General features: G+C 43.9%; 2 protein-coding genes across 5 annotated transcripts in view; one reads left to right on the top strand and one right to left on the bottom strand.

Moving 5' to 3' along the window:
• Positions 1 to 3040, top strand: part of BACH2 (BTB domain and CNC homolog 2) — a 349101-nt gene extending 346061 nt beyond the window's left edge. For all 3 annotated transcript variants that reach the window (XM_042986810.1, XM_042986811.1, XM_042986812.1), the window contains one exon: positions 2166 to 3040. In XM_042986810.1, coding sequence (XP_042842744.1) covers positions 2166 to 2648 — 483 coding nt within the window. In that variant the 3' untranslated portion in view covers positions 2649 to 3040. The remainder of the gene's footprint in view (positions 1 to 2165) is intronic.
• A 7729-nt stretch (positions 3041 to 10769) lies between these two features.
• The window catches only part of CASP8AP2 (caspase 8 associated protein 2), a 51465-nt gene continuing 44453 nt past the window's right edge, over positions 10770 to 17781 (bottom strand). For both annotated transcript variants that reach the window (XR_006217742.1, XR_006217743.1), the window contains exons 12-13: positions 11851 to 12021; positions 10770 to 11337 (exon numbers count right to left, since the gene is read on the bottom strand). The gene's annotated coding sequence lies outside the window, so the exon portion shown is untranslated. The remainder of the gene's footprint in view (positions 11338 to 11850; positions 12022 to 17781) is intronic.

Here is a 17781-nt window from a genome sequence, read left to right as displayed (position 1 = left end):
ACACACCAGGCAGATACCAAAACACTTTGCTTAATACTGTTCAGTTGAAAAATGGAGAGGGCACCTCCTACTTCTCCTCCCACTTTTTTGGCAACTTCTTAAATAATATGCTACATTTTGCTGCCGCATGAGAGTTTCCTGTGCTCATCACTGTATATCTGTGACTTAGAGCTTCACGCTTGTAACCAGGGCCTTGATTTATACTGCCTTTCCTACGAAGAGCCAAAACACGGTCACAGCAGCATTTCATTTTCTTCCCCTTAAAAGTGGCCCAGAACATTTTGCAGATGAGTAGAGGGTTGGTGGCTTGGCCAGTATGATGTGGCAGGATCGAGACTGAGACGGTCCTCCTGAGGCTGGGTGGTGTTGCCTCCCACTTTGCAGACCTCCAGATCTTCCTGGCTGTCCGGGTTGCACAGCCACAAATGTAAGATATTTTCCACAAAGAGACCTCCTGGATGTTCTGTTTCCTATCCGGCACCCTCTAACTGCGGGGTCGTGCCTGCTCACCTAGTCTGGGCGGCAGGAACGGCACTGGCAGGCAGGGGCAGACCAGTCTGCCCTGCCAGTCTCCCGCACACACACACCCACTCCCCACCGCCATGCTGCCTCCGGCACGCCACTCAGCTTTTGCAAACTTGCATAATGTATTTCTCTCAACTTGCACTGGTACATCTGTTTATTTTTCATTTTTAAAACATGTTTTCTTGATAAATTTATAAATATTTTAGCAGGTGCCCTTTCCCCGTGTAAATCTCTGTCTCCTATACACATGCCCACGCTGCCTGCCAGATTGCATTCATGCTACAGCACGTACAGCTCCCGTGTCAGAGCCCCCGTGTTGTATGTTTGCTTCTCTCCCCTGCTTTCTCTCTCTGTCTCATTCCCCCCCCTCCCCCGCCTTCCATTTTCTCTCCCATCTGGTGGTGATGTCCAGTTTCCTCATCTCTTTCACTGTGTGTGCCTCCTGAAACCTTTGCATCTTCTCTCCTCACGCAGATAGTTCGGGTGAAACTTTAACCAGTCTCCCCTCTGGTGGCGAAATTCATCTCTCTGATGGGATGATGAATTTTAGTAACACAAGAGCTTGTGTGGGATTTTCTTTGAGGACAGCATCTCAGAACCATGGGCTAGTCTGCTAGGGCTCAGTCACCACGCCTCTGTCTGCCCTTCCCATGTCACAGTCCCCACCTGTACTAAAGAGGATCTGTTGTGTCCAGTCTGTATGCTGCAAAGGCCAGAAGGCCTGTTGTTTGATGGAACCGTATGAAATTGCCAATGGTTGATTTTCGTTGTTGATTTTCGTTGATTTTTCATCAGTTTTTTTTATGAGACTTTCCTTTTTAGAGAAGTTTTTGGTTCACAGCACAACTGAATGCTCCTGCCCCCTGCCCCTATACACTCATCACCACCAGCCCCCCTTATCAACATCTCCCACCAGAGTAGTGCATTTGTTACAATTGAGGAACCTATTTTGACACATCATAATCACCCAAGTCCCTAATTTATATCAGGACTCATTCTTGGTGTTGTATATTGTATAGATTGGGACAAATGTATCCACCATGACTATATCATTGAGTAAATTCACTGCCCTAAAAATCCTCTGTGCTTCACCTGTTCATCCTTCTCCTTCCCCCAACCCCTGGCAACCACTGGCCTTTTTACCATCTCCATAGCTTTGCCTTCTTCCAAAATGTCACAAAGTTGGAATTAGCCCATTTCTGACCTTCAGAAATGGCAAACCTAACACATTTGGGGGAGATTTTTTTTAACTCCAAAGTTTGGGGCTGAGGGTTTTCCAAATGATTCTCTAAAAACCCCCAAATCCAGGAAACCAGAACCTTGACTCCCTGTAGTTTTCTGGTTGGTGGTGATTTTGCTGGCCACTTGGACAGACCCCAGAGAGGGATGAAGAGCTGCCACAGGGAAGGTGTGAGGCTTTCCAGCACATCTGGACATCTGGATAGGCTGCTCCGATAGGACACTTGAGCCTGGGCTCCTTAAATATACATTTTGTAGGTGCCTAGGTCCTGGCCTAGCCATTCATGAGTTACACTGCAATGCCAAATGCAAAAATAAAAGTTGGAAAACCCCCAGAAACCAGGGCTTCTGTCCTTCCGTTCAGGCTTGATCAGGCCCCCTCTCTTCTCTCTGCTGTCCAGGTGTGTGAGAAAGAGAAGCTGTTGTCAGAGAGGAACCAGCTGAAAGCCTGCATGGGGGAGCTGCTGGACAACTTCTCCTGCCTTTCCCAGGAAGTGTGCCGCGACATCCAGAGCCCCGAGCAGATCCAGGCCCTGCACCGGTACTGCCCCGTCCTCAGACCCGTGGGCCTCCCCGCAGCCTCCAGTATTAACCCTGCGCCCTTGAGCGTGGAGCAGAACCTGGCCGCCTCCCAGTGCGCGGTGGGGGAAAGCGCCCCCTGCTGCCTGGAGCCGGGAGCGGCTCCCCCCGGGCCCCCCTGGGTGCCCGGCAACACCTCGGAAAACTGTACTTCCGGGAGGAGGCCGGAAGGCGCTGACCCCGGAACCTTCTCGGAGAGAGGGCCTCCTCTTGAATCCAGGAGCCAGACGGTGACCGTGGATTTCTGCCAGGAAATGACTGATAAGTGTACGACCGACGAACAGCCCAGGAAAGATTACACCTAGTGACGCGGCCTGCCTCCCAGTTCTCACGCCTCTCCCACCCAGGTGTTCTCCGGTCAGCCTGTGGTGCTGCTCATCTGTTGTCTGGAAGAACCGAGAAGGAATTTGGTGCACACTACAGCGTTCTTAGCAGCAATACTGTTTCTGAGTATTCCCTCCTCTCTTCAAGCGGGAGTGATATACAGTTCCCTTCACAATGGTGCTACCCCTTGCTCAGGCGAGGAAAGACGGGCGGTGCTGACGCTGCCTGTCTGTGGGTTAATTTCAGTCTCAACAGGGATAGACTAGAACACCTCTAGGACCCAACCACGGATTTTTTTTCTCAGTGGCCCATGTCACAAACCCTATCTCAGGAATTTCTTCTGAATGTTCAATTTTTTTCATTGAAGACAGCTTCTATACACATCAAAGTTTTATAGCTAGACTGTACATATTATATATAATATATATATAAGATATATATATATCCATATGCAAAAGTCCTGCATGCCTCAATTTTCTCATCCTAAAACTGGAAAACTTCATTTCTCATTTATAAACAGGTTCCAACATTCCTCTTTTGTCTCTGATGCTAGAACTAGTTTGGTAACTGTTAGTTAACATGGTCATTTTTCTTGCTTCACAGTTCAATTTCAATTTGTACTTATTTATGGAACAGAATTCAATGTTGGAAACTTCTTTTGAGGTTTTATTTCAGACCCTTTTTTTGTTTGTTTGGTTTGCTTTGGGCACCGTCAGATGGTGTCATCTGAGTGTTGTGGGTTGTTTTTTTGTTTTTGTTTTTCTTGCAGATACTGTACAGTCATGGTCAACTTTGCCACTTGCACTGAGTTTTGGGTCAAACCTATTTTCTTAAATGAAGTTGTTACTTCGGTATAACTCGAGTATACTGTATATTCTTTGCTTTTAGTTTAAAAGTAAGACATTTTAGCTAATTAAAAAGCACTCAGGTGATAATTATGTAGGAAAAATAATCTTGCCAAATAATGAATTCATCCTAGGATGTGTAGACAATAATCTGCTTGAATATTTTTATATTTCACCTCCTCCCCACCTTTCCCAGAAGCAAAGTTTAAATGCAGAGAGTTCAGAGTTGATGCTGGATGTTCAGACTCCTAAGTGGGGAGAGTTTGGACGTCCACTCAAAAGTGCATCCAAACAGCAGGAACCCATGATTTTGTACCAGAACTCAGCAGGCATTGGCTCCTAAAAATCAAGTTAGAACTATTTTCTCACCCAGGGGGCAAGTCCCATTCATTTCAACCCATCCTCAGGCCCCTGCCTGCCCGTGAAAGTGCAGTGCAGGAGGAATTTCTTGGAAGGATTTGTCTGATCAGCCACCCCACTCCCTTGCCCAGGCCCCAGCTCCCAGGACATCTCACCTGAGTGGGTTTGAATCACAGCGCCAGGCGTCCTGGGTTAAGGCAATTCACCCAGAGTAGGAGAGAGCAGGGCACATGTAAGCCTGGGGTCTGTCCCTAATACAGACAAAAGCATTTCTTTCTCCCTCCCTTCTCCAAATGCTTTGAGTTGAATTCTGAGGTTTTTCTGCTCGTCTCTTGTCCAAAGGCAGATTTCATTCTGAGGCTTTGGATACAGTATGGCCAAGGAGCCCTCCCTATCCCCTTCCCCCACCACACACACACCTACCCTCACCTGATGATAATTTTCTTCTCTTGCTGCAAAACTGGTTGGCTTGCAACCCACAGAGAGCAGCTTCCCTTGGCTCTGGGGGCGTGCTGGCCCCTGGCCACGTTTACAGGAAGATGTGCCCAAGACCCTGCCGCCAGCCTAAGAGGAGGAGGAATCCGCTCCCTCCTTCCGGTCGGCCCTCCAGCCTGGCTGCAGGTAGAGTCCTGAAAGATTTGATGTGGGGATGGGGTGGTGGGCAGTGGGGACTAGATGGTTGACTTTGTTTCTTTATTTGTGCCATTGTTTGGACAATATTAAAGCTGCATGTAAAAGGGGAAATTAGTATATGACGTAGGCAAAAAGTGAAATCATAGTAACATATGTTTTAGTATTATTAACTTTTCTGTACAAATATTAGCGCTAAATGTTTAAATATGTATGAATGCCAGAAATTTGTTGGTTCATGCGGTAGGATAAAAAAAAAAAGGCTTTTCTTTTAAAATAGTTCCGCTTTTAAAACCTGCCTCTGGGTTTTTGTTTTTTCTCATGTGCGTGTGTATGTGTGTGCTAGTCTGAGTCAGATTTTGGTAAAGCTCAGCGTTGGAGCTGCCATTTTTATTATGGTTGTTGGAATTTCTTGGCCTAGTGGAATGGTTCTGTGCTTCACCGTGGGGTTTGCCTTTGTGGAAAACTGGTGACAGCTGGAATTTAAATTCAATGTGAATCATGTGATACATCACAGGTGATATACATCCACAGGTGTTAATGGTGGAGGAGTCAGCCAACAGTATTGTTTAACTCTCGTGTTGCCTTTTTTAAGTGACCTCCTCTTCTTTTGAAAAAAGAATGTTTTCTGCTAGTATCATAACCAGGTCCAAACAAGCTTGCTGGCATGACTTACCCTGGCGACAACTCATGTGCAACTGGTAGTCTTGACCACATTCCATCAGTCTCCCCGCTGTCTGTTGTTTGGTCCGCACACACACACCTGTGCCACGGCCATTTCCAGGTGGGGAGGGGTCTCCTTATTTCCCTCCACCCTAACTCAGCCCACATCCTCCTTCCACCCACCCCCGCCTCGCTTTTCTCCCCCTTCCCCAGTCAAACCCCTACAATGGGACTGGTTAAAGACACTGCTTGGAAAACTGTCTTTCCATTTCTTAGAGATTTTTAACAGGTTGTTATGATTTTGTTCACTATGTACCATAAACAGTGACTGGCTTTGTGCAATTGTCTATGTGACTCGTCTTGTCTTTTACTACCCCGAACCATGTGTTCGTCCAAATTGTTTCTGGGTTGATTCAAAGGGAGGACTAGTTGGGGACCAGAATCCAAATTGCCTCAAGTGGAGTTTTAAGAACCAGCCTGTCTCCTTTCCCTGGGATCCCTTAGTGAGGCCCATGTCTTTTATGAAAAAGAAAAGCAAGTTAATAGCAAAGAACAGTGTTTGCACAGCATGGTGGCATTTAATTGTGCTTTTAAGGGTCCTTCCTTACAAAAATAAAGGACCCTGCAGCCATGGCCTGCTTAGGAGGATCCCTGCCACAGCCGAGTTGGGTCTCTCCAAAAACGTAGCCGTGAGCCGTTGGGGCAGGGACGGTGGAGGTGGCCCTGTGGCTGGTTAACATCCGCCTGGATCTAGTCCTCCCCTTGGATCCACCTTTGTTCTACTTGTGTGTCCAGACAACCTCACTTCATTCAGGTTGGTCAGGCTTTGGGCAGGTGAGTGCTTTGCTGTATGTGTTTGTTTCTCTGCGTTATCTGGGGGTGCCTTGAATAAAATCAAACTTCATCACATACTGATTCTGGAACAAAACAGTTGCGAAAACAAAACAAAAGAGCTGTCAAACTTACTAGGCCATCCTGCTATTTCTATTCCGGGTTCCCTACCAATGACTCAGGCGTCAGAGGTGATGCTGCAGTATAAAACATTATTTTGTATATTGTACAAGTAATTTATTAACTGTCTTTCTAAAAGTATGCTGCTTTTAAGATGCACTATGACTTTGGATTTAATCCTTGTATTGCTTTCCTGAGGAAGTAAAAAAAAAAAAAAAGGCTAGTGATTAGAATGCCAGCTGCCACTTCTCCTTAAAAAGGAGGCCAGGGACCAGCTCTAGGACTTGCATGAGAGAACTGCCAGACATCGAGTGGGCACAATGTGAAGTTCAAAGCTATTATCAAGAGGTCTAGGAGCGCCTGGCTGGCTCAGTAAAGCATGCGACTCTTGATCTCGGGGTTGTAAGTTTAAGCCCCATGTTGGGTGTAGAGATTACTTAAAAATAAAATCTTCTAAGAAAAAAAAAGATCTATACCTACACTTTCTCTTTTAATATTTTATGATTGCCATTAAAGAAGAAACAAAGGTGTATAAAGTATACACCTTTTAAGAAACTGCAAAGTCCCGTCCCTATGGGCCGCTCCACACCCTGTGGTAGCAGAACCCTCTCAGAGCGAGTAAGGCCTGAGAAGCGCTTTCAGACCCCACTTAGCTGGACCTCTATATTACACCCCATTTAAACTAGCAGCTGCTTAGTAAATGACTTCAATCTGCTCCCCTACCGCTTACAGTCTTGAAGGAGTCGCAGACCTGGAAGGGAGCAAGAATCAAGTTTTGTCCTCAAATTACTGTAAATAGACTGAGGGACAGAATTTTTTTTTTTTTTTTAAAGAATAAAGCTGTTCACTCTATCATGAGTTAGTATCTCTTCCCAAAATTGAGGATCTTGTTGTAGGTGCAGTTTTTGGCGAGTCAGTCCACAGTGCCGTGCCCTATGTGGAGTTGGTTTTCGTGCAGGAAGTCTGTGTGCATAGAGGCAATCTGTGTTCAAGCTGTATGTTTCCAGTACCGCCCGAGCCATCTCCTGACCCAAGCATCAAGGACTGATGCTGTAGAATAGAATATATTTGTGCACAAATAGTGTGTGCAGATAGTATTTGTACATAGAAAGGACCTATTGTGGCAAATTGAGGATAAATTATTCAACTGACGGTGCAAACACATTTCTTGCGAAGAAAAGGAAGTGTATAGTATTTTCCTACACTCCACCCTGGGAGGTGATATTTATATCCAGTGAATATCCACACATTTTAATCATAATATGAAAATGACGCTGCCGTTCTGTGAAGAATACCCCTTGGTGGCAGAGGCCCCACTTTGTAGCTTTGGTTTGATGTTGTGACATGGTGCATGCGTCTCGCTATCAAGCAATGGCTAAACAACTCTGACTTTCACTTCATTCCAGTTTACTGACCTCAGATAAAACAGTGGCCCTCCTTAGAAGCAGAAGTGCACCAAGACCATCCATTCAGTGCCAAGTGTTCCTGGGGGGTTAACGGACACGTAGATGAGGAAAGAGGGAAGGGACTTGGACAAAGAGGGTTTTTCCTACCAATGATGCTAAGTCTCCTACCAAAACATGTCTGCAGGCAGAGGGGTGACCTCCACCTGGTCCTAACGATGCATTGGGTGCGTGTGAATGCTGGGATGCCGTCATTCACACTGACACAAGAGACCCGCCACTTCTAGTGAGTGAACAGGAACCTTCCAAATGCACTTGGGAACTTTGGGCTCTGGTTAGACACAGCCGTTCAAGGCAAGCACCACCTTTGCTTGTGAGGCCAAAAGGGCCTGGGAGAATTTGTTCCAGAACCAGTCTGATACAAGTGCACCTCTAATATATGCCTTACAAACTCCAGAGGCCATATTCAAAACAGGGTCTTCTCAGTGTATGCAAGGGGCCACAGCCCTTCTTCTCTTCCTCCCCAGGTCGAACAATACGGACAGTTTCACACATATCTACCTGTATAACCCTCTGTACCTCTCATAACTGCTCAACGACTGTAACAGGTTACATCAGGTGTTTTTCTACATACTTTTTACACAGATTCTATGCGATTAATGTAACTTAATTCAATGCATCATTTTATTGTACTAGTTCTTAGGCTTGTCTTTTTTTTTCTAAGTGATTGTGGTTTTTGTTGTGGTTTTTACTGTAAAAATGAAATGGCTGTTGATGCTTATTCTCTGTAACTAAGAATTTTTACCTTTTTTGGGGAAAAAAAAGCATTGCTATGAACTAATGAATTGAAACTTCATTTACTCATTGTAAATACACTATTGTGCAAAAAAAAAATTTCACTCAGTTGAATTGCTAGTGTTAACTGAATTTTGTCTCGACACCATTTCTGTTGATGAAATAAAGACATATCATTATGCATTGTAGGCTGGCTTTCTCTGCCCCTGAACCCTGTTACAGATCACAGGGCTGGAGGCCTTAGGAAATCTTTTCTCCCAGAGAAGCCATGTGACTTCCTCTAGCTTGGACCTTTACCTGCTACCTGATTAATATGATTAGAAATCTAAAACATGTGATACTGCTAAAGTGACTCCTCAGATCCCCAGTGCCTGTGAGAGTAGATAATAGGCATTAAATGCAATTTCCTGGTTTTGATGTTGTGGGTAGCTATGCAAAATGTCACCACTGGAGGGAGGCTGGGTGAAGGGTATTGTTTCCTACAAGGGCATGTGAATCTACAAGGATCTCAAAATAATAGGTTTAATTTAAAAGAAAAAGCTAAATGAAAGTCAGCCAAGAGAAAGGGGCATTAAACCAACACCAAGAAACAATGATTAGCAAGACAGGGAGTTTAGAATTGTAGTTAAGGGAGTAAATACATTACAACTAGAAAAGTATATCTGATCATTTTGAATCTTGGATTTTGATATAAACAGAAAGCAAAGGTATTGAATGGAGGGCAGGCCAGATGACCATGAGCGACGCTGGCCTCACGTGTTCTGGCTAAGCTGTCAGGCCATAAATAATACGTTCTCATGATGTCTGAAGAGCGCCGTGCTGCTGAGATCTGAGCTTCAGGAAGTACATGGCCTTGCCCCATCCACCAGATGGGAAAACTGAAATTCAAGGTTACTGAATTCTGCTCCCTGGGCACCCTACTGAGTCAAGGAGGAAGGGATTCCAGGGAGCATATAATGGGGTTAGCAAATGTGTGCTGTTCTGAAAACAACACAGTTGTAACATTTTAGGTGTGAAAGGTAAAATATAGTTATTTGCATGAAGACATGAAGTTATTTAATCCATTCTAGAAAAAGCAGGCGAATCTTTGTCTCAAAATTTGGTTAAGAAAACCTGGTCATTAAGGGGCGCCTGGATGTCTCAGTCGGTTAAGCCTCCGACTCTTGATTTCAGCTTAGGTCATGATCTCATTGTTCTTGAGATCAAACCCCATGTCGGGATTCACTGTGACAGCATGGAGCCTGCTTGGGATTCTCTCTCCCTCTCTCTCTGCCTCTCCCCCACCTCTAAAAATAAATAAATAAATAAATAAATAAATAAACTTAAAACATGGTCATTTAGAACTGATGGCCACTTGCACCTTCGACCCTGATGTTTGCACTTGTGGCAGGAATGACCATCATAGTTGGAAATAGAATTAAAAAGCTATTGTGTGTTGCAGAAGGGAAGCATTTAAACACCATCCTGCCCCAAGTGGGCAACAGCCATTATTTCCTTTCCTTTGAATGTGCACCTTTGAAGGGATTCATATCTACTTCCAGGGTACAATGAGGATTCTCAGATTGGCTACCCCTATACCAGTCCCTGCCAACAGTTTTGTTGTATCTGTTTGTAAACAACTAGGCTCTTCTTTCAAACAGTTCTACTTCTCCAGACCGTCACCCCTACCCCCTCAATTAGGATGCATTAGCAAGACTGTACTTGATGTTTGACATCAGCTTGTGATAGTGCCCAGAGTGGGATGGGTTTCCAATTCTCCCCATTGAGCAGCTTTGCTTTCCTGGTATAAATGAATGTGATACTTCTTGGTGTCAAAGAATCAAGGCCCAGAGAGATGGAAAAAGCCACTCATCCCACATCCCATGATGCAAGTGTCTTTCCTTTCATTTGATTCAAGAACATGATACCTTCTGTTTTCACCACCTCTGACTCCTACAGATCCCAGCATATACCTGCCACTGGCCTGCTCAGTCAGCCAAAAAAAGCCATTGCTGGTTCTTCATGGCTAGATTTTATTCTTCCCCCTTGAAGACCAGTGCTTCCCTGAGGCAGTGATCCTCATCCTAAAGCAATAGATGGAAACCATCAGAGACACACCAGCATTTACTGGTAGCATTACATTTTACACTGGTCCTTTAACTTTTTTTTTTTTCTAAGTGGGCTTCATGCCCAGCGTGGAGCCCAACTTGGGGCTTGAACTCATGACCCTGAGATCAAGACCTGAGCTGAGATCAAGAGTCAGATGCTTAACCAACTGAGCCACCCAGGTAGGTGCCCCTTTTTTTAAACCTCTGTGCTGAACAGTTGATGACATTATAAAGGCTTCTGAGGGTAAAGGAAATTTAAATCAAAGAAAAAAAGTGCTGCCCTACAGACTCTTCTGAAAGAATCTCTCATAATAAACCTATTGACAGGACATGACAGAACACTAGTGAATAAGGAATAGACTGGAGAGTTTAAAGCGATGGGTACTATATTGTCTTTGGCATCTATACATAAACATACATTCATTCAACCAACACTACGCTGCATGCTGGGCATCCAAGACTTAAAATGCACAGGCCTTATCCTTGTAGCTTTCACAGGTTAGTTGGGCAGATGGATGTGCAAATAAATCATTGCCCGGGGACTGCTGATTGTTATGGACAAGAGAGAGAACACGACTTCACAGCTTCCTGGAAGGAGTCCAGGCCTTGGAACAGCCGGACCTGGATCTGGGTTTCAATTCAGCTGCACTGCATGCGCTTTAGCTGTGTGACCTTTAGCTGTGGGGCAAGTTACTTAGTCTCTTTGAGCCTTCTCTGGTTTATAAAATGGGGGCAAACAATAACTTTGCACAGTTGTAGATAAAACAGGTATAGATAATGTATCTTGAGCACCTGGAATATGGTATGCCCCTTAATGGCACCCACTTGGACTTGGCCCCAGCATCATTTTCATCCACCTGGTCTTCACTGGCTCTTCTACCAACTCACTGTGGAACAGATCATGCCTCTTCATATCTCCACGCCTCATTTCCACTTCTGCAAAGTATGGGGACAGAGAAGACTCAGAAGCCATTTGGGCTAGAAACACAGACCAGCCCCATCCAATGCTGGGCTCCCTTCTGCAATATCCCAGGTAGTTACCCAGTGTATTAGGGTTCTCCAGAGAGACAGAACCAATAGTCTAATCTGTCTATCTAGTCTATCTGTCTATCTATCTATCTATCCATCCATCCAATGGTCCCAACTGCCACTGCTATGCCACTGCAGAGCTGGGGTGCTCTCTGCAGTGAGCAGGTCAACAAGCCCTATGAGGCTGCTGGATGGGGGAAGGATAGCCACTCCTCAATCCTTCTCCCCTCAGAGTGGCAGTAGCTTTTACCCCTGGATTTTCTCTCAGGGTACACACTTCCTCCCTGCCTAATCCTGCCAGAGATCAGACCTGCCTCACGTAGTGAGGCCAAGTGGGGCAGTAAGAGGTTGATCCCAGCCCCATCAGGGAAGGGAGGTCTCCTGTGGAGGTGGGCCCAGGTGGGAGCACCCTGTACACACCCATCGCCTGGCGGGTGTCTCTGTGGAGGGGATGGTTCCCACAATTCTTGCAGTTTGAGCTAACAAAGGTGTAATTTTTCTCCTGCAGATGCTGGTTGGTCTTTGGTCCATTTTTCTGGCCCCAAGCATGAATTATTTTTTCATAATAGATGAAAGTTCTAGAAGCATGTTCTGAAAGAGACAGGAAACAAGACAAATAAAACTAAATAGACTCAAAGGGCTTGTAAAAGTCAGTCCTGACAACCCACCTGGGACACTGTATATGTCACAGATACCAGGGATCCAATCAAAACCTGTTGCAGAAGACAATTCTAGGTTGACCCAGAGATGAATGCCCACGTAAGAGGTTCTATTCCCAGAAACCTCTGATCCCACCTGCCATCTTCTTATTCTTCTCCAGTTGTTGTTTTTATCCAAAATCCAGGTCTAAAACTATAAGCCAACCTTTTCCAAAGCTCCATCTTTGCCCCTTTTACAATTAGCCAGATTTTTTACTTTGTAAAATGTGGAAAGTGATCCATTGTGGCATATTCTATTTTGCAGTAATCTATCCTTGATCCTAAAAATATGCTACACTTAGGCTCCCTTGTGCAGAAAGAGCAAGAAGTAGCAACAAAGTATAGAAGAAGGAACTTGGGTTGAGTCAGACAGGCTTAGGATAAAATTCCAGGTCATTCACTCATCCAGTAAATATTAATTTATGTCCTTGCTATGTATGAAGGACTATGCTTCATCACATCCTAATTGTATGACTGGGCAAGTCATCTATTTCTTTATCCATAAAATGGAAATAATTACAGAAAGGAAGCCCACGGCAGTGTCTAGACCACCATCAGGCTCTTAATGAAGTGTGTATCTTTCCTCCTCTTCTTTAGATGCTTTGTTGATTATTCTATAAAACTTCTCAGCCAGGGGCGCCTGGGTGGCTCAGTCGGTTAAGCTTCCGACTTTGGCTCAGGTCATGATCTCACGGTCCATGAGTTCGAGCCCTGTGTCAGGCTCTGCTGACAGCTCAGAGCCTGGAGCCTGCTTCAGATTCCGTGTCTTCCTCTCTCTCTGCCCCTCCCCTACTCATGCTCTGTCTCTCTCTGTATCTCAAAAATGAATAAATGTTTTTAAAATTTTTTTTTAAAACTTCTCAGCCAAAGGGCTCAATAAATTAGTACAGTTCATCCTCAAAACATCCATCCAATAATCCTTGTTAGTGCTGAGTAAAAAAAAAATACCTTCTCTCTCTTTTTTAATGTTTATTTATTTTGAGAGAGAGAGCATGAGCAGGGGAGGGGCAGAGAGAGGGAAAGAGAGAATCCCATGCAGGCTCCATGCTCAGTGTGGAGCCTGACTCAGGGCTTGAGTTCATAACCACAAGATCATGACCTGAGCCGAAATCAAGAGTCAGATGCTTAACTGACTGAGCCACCCTAGCACCCCAAGACCTTCTGAAATGACACAAAGAACCTAGAAGTAATAGAGATTTTAGATTTAATATAATATTAAAAATTCAAAGATGCTATAAACAGGGATAAGAGACCAGCAGACTGGGAGAAAATCTTTCTATATACATACAAAGAGTTAATATAATATCATATAAGAGCTCCTAAAAATCAGAAGAAAAACAAATATCCCAACAGAAAAGATCGGAAAGGATCATTCTTGGTAGAAATACAGATGACCAATAAACATGAACAACCTGACCGGTAATTACAGATGTAAATTAAAATGAAGGGGAACACGTCTAGTTCATCAGATTGCAGGGGTGGGGGGGAAGATAATGGCTGGTATGAACAAGAATGTGGGAAAAGAGGTACCAATGTACTGATAAGAAAATAAATTGGTGTGGTCCTTCCTAAGCAAAAATTTTCAGCATCTATCAAAATACAAAACATGTATGCCCATTAAAACCAACAATTCCACTTAAAGATATATGTATGAAACATTCACTGCAACATTGTGTGCAGGAGAAAAAATAGTTAGAATGGCTAACTGGCCATCAAGTGTCTTATGGCTCATTGATACCACACAAAAGCATGAAGTGATGTAAAACTGAGGTAGTTCTGGGACACCTGGGTGGCTCAGTCAGTTAAGAATCTGACTTTGGCTCAGGTCATGATCTCATGGTTCATGGGTTCAAGCCCCACATTGGGCCCTGCACTGATGGCTCAGAGCCTGCTTCAGATTCTCTGTCTCCCTCTCTCTCTGTCCCTCCCCTACTCATGCTGTCTCTCACACAAATAAATAAGCATTAAAAAAAAAAAAAAAAACTGAGGCATTTCCACAAATCCTGACATGGGAAGATCCCTGTGATGTATCATGAACTGAGAAAAAGCAAATTGCAAAGACATCTCCACATCTCTACATGATCACATCTATATTTTAAAAATTAACATATATGTGTGGACATATATTTGCCCTCAAAGATGGATTATGAATACCTTGAGAAAGGTAGGGGTGTGTTCCCAAGCTGTTCACAGCAGTTGCCTTTAGGGAGAAGTGAGAACTGAATCTAGATGAGAAGAGATGAATCCTCACATAGTCAGGTTCCTATTTTATTCTCTATGTTCTTTTATATTGCTTTAATTTCTTTCAATGAGCATGTATTACTTTAATTTGAAATACAGCAAGTAAGAAAAAAACTGTTCTTCCATGCAAACCATAAATGATGGTACCCCTGGTCTGAGCCACATGCCTCTTTCACCTGGGTCATTGTGTAAGCCTCTAGCTGGCCTCCCTGATTGTACTCTTACCCCTTGTCTTAGTCTATTCAGGCTTCTATAACAAAATACTGTAGACAGGGTGGATTATTTATTTCCCACAGCTTTGGAGGCTGGGAAGCCCAAGATAAAGGTACTGACAGATTCACTATCTCGTAAAAACCCATTTCCTGGTTCATAGATAGCTGTCTTTTTTCTGTGTCCTCACATAGCAGATAGGATAAGGAACTCTCTGTGGCCCCTTTTATAAGGGCACTAATCCTAATCATGAGGGCTTTACCTTCATGACCTAATCACCTCCCAAAGACCCCACCTCCAAATACCATCATATTGGTGATTAAGTCTCAACATATGAATTGGGGGGGGGGGCACAAACATTCAGACCATAGCAGCCCTATAATAGACTCTCCAGAAAGTGTGTTTTTTAAAATGTATGTGTCAGATCACCACCACCCCTCTGCCATCCAACCCAAATTCCTTTCTGTGGCCTATAAAGCCCCATATATCAGCTCCTGACTGTTTCAACCTCACCCTTATCTCTCCCCTCCTTGATAATGGCCCAAGAGAACTCTGCAGGGCCTTGGCACAGCTGGCTCCATCAGTCATGCCAAGTCTTGAGGTGGGTGATGCATCCCAGGCAGAAAGACCAAGAAGTGCAAGCATCCTCAGCTTTTGAAGCTACAAAAGGAGAGCACTCTTTATCACTTAAATGCCTCAAAAATTGGAAAACTTCACAGAACAACCTTCTTCCTAATGCCAAAACCTCCCTCCTCTATAGCCATGGTTCTGAACTCTGGCTGCACACTGGAATCATCTGGGAGCTTAAAAAAAATACTGGTGTCCAGGCTCCATCAGCAGAGATTCTTATGGGGGAAAATTTCAAAGCTTCCCTAGTGATTTTATGTGGAACTCAGCAAGAGAATTACTGCTCCATTGCATCTCTGCATTCAACAATGAGGAAACATCTCCTTTTCAGAGGGTAGCATGAGTTCCTAAAACTCAGCCAGCCCTCCTCCCCAGGCTCACTTGGCCAGACCGGAAGTCTGCTTTCCATGCCCAGCTAAATCTATCCTCCAAAAACCAACCTTGACCAAAATTATTTAGCAATCAATGAGCTTGGACTTGAAGAAACTGTGGGATTGGGTGAAAGCAAGGGAAATGTCAGAGCATAAAATCATGGCTCCTCCAAGTGACTTTTGTAACCTTCTAAAATGGAATGCATTTCTATTGCAGGACAATTCCCTCTATGGGACACATCATAAGTGACAAAGCAACTGTGGTCCTACCAGAAGTCATTTCGCTCTGAAATGTCAAAATGCATCTGACTGAGCCCTAAAAATTCTGCCACGTAGGACCTAAGACAGTGTAGAAAGCAGTTTACAGTCCATGTTTTGACCCTAGATGATTATAATCCTGTTTGCTGCACTAATTTCTAATTAAAGATCTCTCTGTTGGCAAGAAGCATGATGTGTCAGCCACAGTGCTCTGGAGTTGACAGCTGTGGCCTCAATCCCCAAGTCTTCCTGCCATTTGGGAAGTGAAGTCTCCTGTCAACCCTGTAAGAGGTCTGGGGGAAAGTTACCATAAGTAGTAAAGCTCTGTGTCCAAAGACATTATTTGTAATTCCCAGAAACATTAAAAAAAAAAAAAAAAAACAGGGAAGAAAGTGGAAGACAAAAAAAGAAAGGGGCCTATCATCTTCATCATCTTTTCTCCAAACTCACAAAAATGGCTGGCCTCTCCCAAAAGATAATCTGAGAGATTAAGAAAATCTGTCTCTACTAAACACTACCATCTCTCCCTCAATTCTCTGACAAAACAAATGCTCCTTTTACATGGAAGCAGGTACAAGAGAGGGAAAATGATTAAAACTGTCTTGCTGACTTCACAAATGTAGGTAAGAAGCACAAGTCACTGGCAAGGTTACTCTAAAATAGTGGTTTTCAACACTGGCTGCACATTGCAATCACCATGAGAGTTTAAAAAATACTAATCCTAGGGGCACCTGGCTGGCTCAGTCAGTAGAGCATGTGACTCTTGATCTTGGAATCAGTGTATGTGTGTGTGTGTGTGTGTGTATATATATGTGTATATATATATATACACACACACACACACACATACACACACATGTATATGCATATATAGTACAACCTTGGTTTGCAAGCATAATTCATTCCAGAAACAAGCTTGAACTCCACTTGTATATCAAAGTGAATTTCAAGAACCATTGGTTCAGTTGTGATCATGTGACATTCAGCATCACACACTACTCATATTGCAAGACATCACTTGTTTATCAAGTTAAAATTTATTGGAAATGTTTGCTCATCTTGTGGAACACTCACAGAACAAGTTACTCGCAATCCAAGGTCTTACTGTATACAGTTTACATATGTATACACACATATATACGTATATAGTTTACATATATATACGTACATACATAAATACTGATCCTGCATCCCCCCACCCCAGAGATTTTGGGTTAAATGGAATTGGATGGGTCCTGGGCATGACAATTTTTTAAAGCTCCCAGATGACTGTAACTCATGGCCAGGGCTGAGAACCCTGCTGTAGTTTGTTATGGGGTTCCAAGTAGCCACACTCTGATCTTAAACATAGTCTCCTGGGGGCGCCTGGGTGGCTCAGTCGGTTAAGCATCTGACTTCAGCTCAGGTCATGATCTCACAGTCCATGAGTTTGGTTAAGCGTCTGACTTCAGCTCAGGTCATGATCTCACAGTCCATGAGTTGGAGCCCCGCGTCGGGCTCTGTGCTGACAGCTCAGAGCCTGGAGCCCCTTTCAGATTCTGTGTCTCCCTCTCTCTCTCTCTGCCCCTCCCCTGTTCATGCTCTGTCTCTTTCTGTCTCAAAAATAAATAAACGTTAAAAAAAATTTTTTTTTAAACATAGTCTCCTGAATAGATGGCTGGTCACTGCCAAGAAATGAATATCAGTTTGAAAGAAGTATTATAGGAAAACTCTGAGTAGGATGATGCCTCCTCAAGATATGGCTTTAGTGTGGTAAAAATATCTCTAAACTCACAGGATATATGAAATTGGGATAGAGATTCAATCATCATAGATTTAATCATTATCATTAACAGGAAAAAGCAAGTGTATAAGTTCAACCAAGTGAGCTCAACTAGGGGGATTTCTTTCTAATGGAAAAAAGCTATTATGGGGTGCTTGGGTGGCTGAGTCAGTTAAGTGCCTGA

This window comes from Panthera tigris, chromosome B2 (genome assembly GCF_018350195.1).
Source record: "Panthera tigris isolate Pti1 chromosome B2, P.tigris_Pti1_mat1.1, whole genome shotgun sequence".
In the NCBI taxonomy this organism is placed as follows: domain Eukaryota; kingdom Metazoa; phylum Chordata; class Mammalia; order Carnivora; family Felidae; genus Panthera; species Panthera tigris.
Note: the sequence above shows the minus strand (reverse complement) of the source record. Positions and strands in the feature narration are given on the sequence as shown.